Below are 4,608 nucleotides of genomic sequence, written 5' to 3' on the forward strand. Positions count from 1 at the left end.
GGGACGCAGTGTCTTTAGCACGCAGAGGCTAGATACTTGCGCGGCAGTTTTGCCACAATTCCCTACCGAATGAAGACGGAGGCAATTCCGTGTATGTACGCATTTTTTTTTGTTTGGGTGCTGCCCGCTTTTGTTGCCCTGCGGTGCGGGGGGGGGGTTCCTTCGATGTCGCTCTCTTTTTCTTTTGCGTGCGGGCCTGCTGCGTCTCTTGAAGGCGGAGGGGTCGGCGTTCCCGGGACACCGTCTCCACAACGCTGGCAGAGCGATGGAGAGAGCGAGTGCCTATTGGGCGCTTGCGTGGTGTGGGCTCCCTCTCTCCGCTTGGCTGCCTGCTGGAAGCGAGCCAAGCCTTTTCTTTCTGCGCCCCCACTACTTTGCCTTATGCCTGCACGCCATTTTCTTTTTCCTTTTTCCCCCCTCCCTCCGCTTCGATTTGCGTGAAAGAAAACGTACCAGCAGCTTCGCTGTGAATACGAAAGGGACAAAGGGAAAACAGGAGAGCAACGGATGTCGTACGGTGACCCCTACCCCGGCGACCGCATGGCGGCACTCGGCGCCAACCTCCGCGATGTCAACTGGAACGAGGTGCAGGTGGTGGCATCGCAGTGGAACTACTACAAGCCGCAGCAGCAGCGCAGCGACGCGGAGGTGGCGCAGTGGCTTCGCGCGAACCGCATCACCATCTACGGCGATCGGGTGCCGCAGCCGATGTTGGTCTTCTCCGACCTCGTGGCGCCCGACTCCATCCACCAGGTCTTCATCGAACTCGGCTACAAGGCACCCACGGCGATCCAGTCCATCGCGTGGCCCATTCTGCTGAACTCCCGCGACCTTGTTGGCATCGCCAAGACGGGCTCCGGCAAGACGATGGCGTTCATGGTGCCAGCCGCACTGCACATCATGGCACAACCGCCTGTTCGCCCCGGCGATGGTCCCATCGCGTTGGTTCTCGCCCCGACCCGCGAACTCGCCGTGCAGATTGAGGAGGAGACGCGGAAGGTGCTGCGACGCATTCCCAGCATCACGACAACGTGCCTGTACGGCGGAGCACCAAAAGGCCCGCAGATTCGCGTGCTGCGCGCCGGCGTGCATGTCGCCATTGCCACTCCAGGGCGTCTCATTGACCTGCTGGAGATGCGCGCCACGAATCTGCTGCGCGTGACATATCTGGTGTTAGACGAGGCGGACCGCATGCTGGACATGGGGTTTGAGATTCAGATTCGCAAGATTTGCTCGCAGATCCGCTCGGACCGACAAACCCTCATGTTCTCTGCAACATGGCCGCAGGAAATTCGCAACTTGGCAGCGAGTTTCCAACGGGACTTCATCCGCGTCCACGTTGGCTCCGAGGACCTTGTCGCCAACAACGACGTCTGCCAGCACGTGATGGTGGTGGAGGAGTACGACAAGCAGAGACGACTAGAGGAAATCCTGCAAAAACTCGGCCGCCAACGTGTGCTTATCTTTGTCAAGACGAAGCGTACAGCCGACTCTCTGCATGGGTCGCTGCGACGGATCCTCGGCGGCGCCGTGATGGCGATTCACGGCGACAAGGAACAGTCGCAGCGTGACTACGTACTGGATCGTTTCCGCCGCGACGACCGCTCCGTCCTTGTCGCGACGGACGTCGCCGCACGTGGGCTGGACATTAAGGACCTGGACGTGGTCATCAACTTCGACATGCCGTCCAACATTGAGGATTACGTGCATCGTATTGGTATGTGAATGACATCCCGGTTGAGTCTATCGACCTCCCCCTCTTGCTTTGCTCGGCCCTCCCCTCTTTGTATACTTGACGCCCCCCTGCTCCTCTCTCTCTCTCTCACCACCTTTCTCTATTCGTGTCGGTCTGTTGGCGATGGTTGTCTATTTGGGCTGGTACGCTCTGGCATGAAATGGGGGAATACGAGTAGTAAATAAAAAAAAAAGGGATGACATGCAAGCACACGCATCGGTAAGACGTACAGCTGCCTCTGTGCATGGATGCATCTTCTTTCTCTCTCCGTGCGTGTACGCGTGCGTGGGTGTGGGTTTCTTGTGTTTGTGCTTGTGAGGCAGCTGTATGCGGTGCATGTGCTTGTGTGTCTCAGCAATGAGAAGACATGCAGTGTGGGCCGGAGCAGTTTCTGCACTCTTTTTTTGTGTGTGTGAGGGAGAGAGAAAAAGAGGGCTGACGGGTGGGTGGTTTAGTCTCCCACTCTCTCTCCTTTACGCTATGCCCTTAGGCCAGGCATACGAGTGTGTGCTGGACGGCATGCAGGCACGGCACCGGGGCTTTGTTCTCCAACCTCCGTACGTGTATGCGTGTGTGTGACAAGCCCTCGGTGGGCGCGTATGCCAGCCGCTCCTTCTTTGCCAGCATACACGCACACAACAAGCGCACCTGGCGAGGGGGCCACTTCTTGGCGGGACGCATGAGTGTGTTGGGCTAACGCGTCCACCACGTGTTCTCGGCAGGTCCCTTTTTATCCTGAGCGAGGGCCGTTGCGTTCCCACCTCCCCCCTTCTCTTTCTCCTCACTCCCCCTGAAGCCTCATGTAAAGCTCCCCTTCGCTGTGGGTGTGGTCCTCCAGCTGTCTGCGACCGCACGCCACACCGTGGGGGGCTGAAGGGGGGCGCAAACGGAGAAAAGAGAGCTGTGCGGAGATAATTTAACGCGGCAAGGTGAGGGGATGGCCAACCACGTATGGAACGAGTACGTGGGATAAGTGAGCGGAGCGGACGGCCTCCCGCTGTTCCTCTGCCACTGGCTCCTGCTATTCCCCGTTCCCCTTCGCGCGTGCGCGTGCGCGCGCGCACACACACACACACACACACACACACACACGTCTACAACCACACAGATGCGTGCGCCACGATCCTCCCCCCACCCACCCCCGCCCCGCCCCACCCAACTGGAGCATGCTTCACAGCACCAGGAGGCTGTCGCCAACGCCGACCGGATTAATAATAAAAATATTTTATGCTTCATCTGATTTTGCTTCAATCTGACAACTCTGCTCCTTTCTTTTTCCTCTGCTGTGCTGCTCTGTAATTGTCTAACATTGCATCTTCCTGGACAGGACGTACTGGACGTGCCGGAAAACGAGGCGATGCGTACTCTTTTATAAGCGCCGCTGATCCACCGAAGACGATCCGCGACTTGGCCGAACTCTTGCGCCGTGCGAATCAGGAGGTTCCTCAAGAGCTGTACGAGGTCATGGGCCGAGGCGGTGGCGGTTACCGAAGTGGCGGCAGTGGCTACCGGGGTGGCGGCGGCTACCGAAGTGGCGGCGGTGGCGGTAAATACCGTGGCGGCGGATACCAGGGCGGTTACGGCGCTCGACCGTATCCACCATACGGTGCTGCCGTGCCCGTACCGATGCCGTCTGCCCCCATGATGCATGCCGGTGGGTACCCTATGGCACCGCAGGCACCCGTCGCAGTGGGTGGTGGCGGCATGTACAGTGTCCCACATTCACAGCCCCCCCCGCCGCATGTCCCGATGCAAATGCCGGTTGCTGTGCCGCAGTGGGGTCAGGCCCCCCCGCCGCTTGCCGGTGAAAAACGGGGTCGTGACTCTCCTGAAAGGCGGAGATCCGACAGCCGCGAGAGATATCGTCGCCGCTCCCGCTCTGATAGCCGCCAGCACCGTCGTGGGTCCGACGACAACCAGCATCGTCGTTACGGCAGCCACGAACACCGCTGAGCAGACAACGTTATTGTATTCTTCCCCCTCGCAAGGAACTACAACAATAATAAAAAATAAGAAGACAAAAAATAGAGAAAATAGCTAAATCCTGCGGTTAAGGGTGAGTGAAGACGGCAGGGGGTGGAGGTGGAGGAGTGTGTGTGTGTGCGGATATGGCGGCTGGGAGAGAGAGAGGGGTGTCCGCGACGAAACCGCAAGGACGGACCCCCACCCTGCCGTGACCGTTTAGTCCTCACTGTCTCTTCTCCCTCCCTCCCTCTTTTCCTCCTTCCCTCTCCCCCGGGGTTTCCCATCTCCTGCTCTACAGTATCCTTTCCACGTGCTTTGTTCTCTTTTTCGTTTCTTTTCCTAAATGTGAGCGACAGAGCAGAGTCCGCGTGGGAACCCTACCCCACCCCCTTCCTCCTCCCCCCAGTCACCGCACACGGCAACCGCGGGCCCGAAAAGAAAGGAGAAGACAAAAAAAAAAGGCGTCAGTGGAAGTCGGCGAAAGGATATCACATCTCTTTTTTGTTTCTGCTCACGGCATATGAATCGTGTGCACCGCGGGCAACGTGCCCATTCTCCATTCTGCAAGTTGGTGGTGGGTGGGTGGGGGCTAGTGCCCGGGATGACGGTGACTGTGGGGTAAAGGTGAAGGTGATAGTTTTTAGCGGGGCGAAGAGAAATTCTTTTTTTTTCTTTTTTTTTTTTTTTTCTTGTGTGTGTGTTTGCTTTGTTCACATCGTTTCCCGCTGGGACGCCCCAGATGGCGCCACTCGCCCGGGCCATCTTCACGTGGGAAGCAAGCGCACATGCGATGGGGGACACGAAGTTTCCCATCGTCCTCCCCTTTTCTCTGACTGTCTCTGCGGCCGCGTGGGTGAGGGGGAAAAGGGAGGCGCCGGGGCGGAAGCGAGGAGAAAAGGAAAATAAAC

The 4,608-nt window shown here is 58.3% G+C and overlaps 2 protein-coding genes and 2 pseudogenes across 2 annotated transcripts, besides 6 other annotated features; 3 read left to right on the plus strand and 1 right to left on the minus strand.

Moving 5' to 3' along the window:
• Nucleotides 1-507: 507 nt before the first annotated feature.
• On the plus strand, nt 508-1,725 carry TraAM80_06353 (putative ATP-dependent DEAD/H RNA helicase; the record flags this gene model as incomplete). The annotated part of the gene is made up of 1 exon (XM_029383203.1): nt 508-1,725. The coding sequence occupies one exon, from the start codon at nt 508-510 to the stop codon at nt 1,723-1,725; it is 1,218 nt and encodes a 405-aa protein (XP_029236971.1).
• Nucleotides 1,726-2,034: 309 nt separating this feature from the next.
• Nucleotides 2,035-2,082: a microsatellite.
• A 692-nt stretch (nt 2,083-2,774) lies between these two features.
• Nucleotides 2,775-2,796: a microsatellite.
• Nucleotides 2,797-2,827: a microsatellite.
• A 32-nt stretch (nt 2,828-2,859) lies between these two features.
• Nucleotides 2,860-2,892: a microsatellite.
• Nucleotides 2,893-3,199: 307 nt separating this feature from the next.
• TraAM80_06354 (ATP-dependent DEAD/H RNA helicase) lies at nt 3,200-3,688 on the plus strand (the record flags this gene model as incomplete). Its single annotated transcript, XM_029383204.1, has 1 exon — nt 3,200-3,688. One exon carries the CDS (start codon nt 3,200-3,202, stop codon nt 3,686-3,688), a length of 489 nt encoding a protein of 162 aa, XP_029236972.1.
• Nucleotides 3,689-3,921: 233 nt separating this feature from the next.
• Nucleotides 3,922-3,972: a microsatellite.
• A 22-nt stretch (nt 3,973-3,994) lies between these two features.
• On the minus strand, nt 3,995-4,220 carry TraAM80_06355 (hypothetical protein; annotated as a pseudogene).
• An 82-nt stretch (nt 4,221-4,302) lies between these two features.
• Nucleotides 4,303-4,334: a microsatellite.
• Nucleotides 4,335-4,343: 9 nt separating this feature from the next.
• On the plus strand, nt 4,344-4,607 carry TraAM80_06356 (hypothetical protein; annotated as a pseudogene).
• Nucleotide 4,608: the final 1 nt, after the last annotated feature.

The sequence above is a fragment of the Trypanosoma rangeli genome, assembly GCF_003719475.1.
Source record: "Trypanosoma rangeli strain AM80 chromosome Unknown Tra_15.4_contig_00229, whole genome shotgun sequence".
Classification (NCBI taxonomy): Eukaryota; Euglenozoa; class Kinetoplastea; order Trypanosomatida; family Trypanosomatidae; genus Trypanosoma; species Trypanosoma rangeli.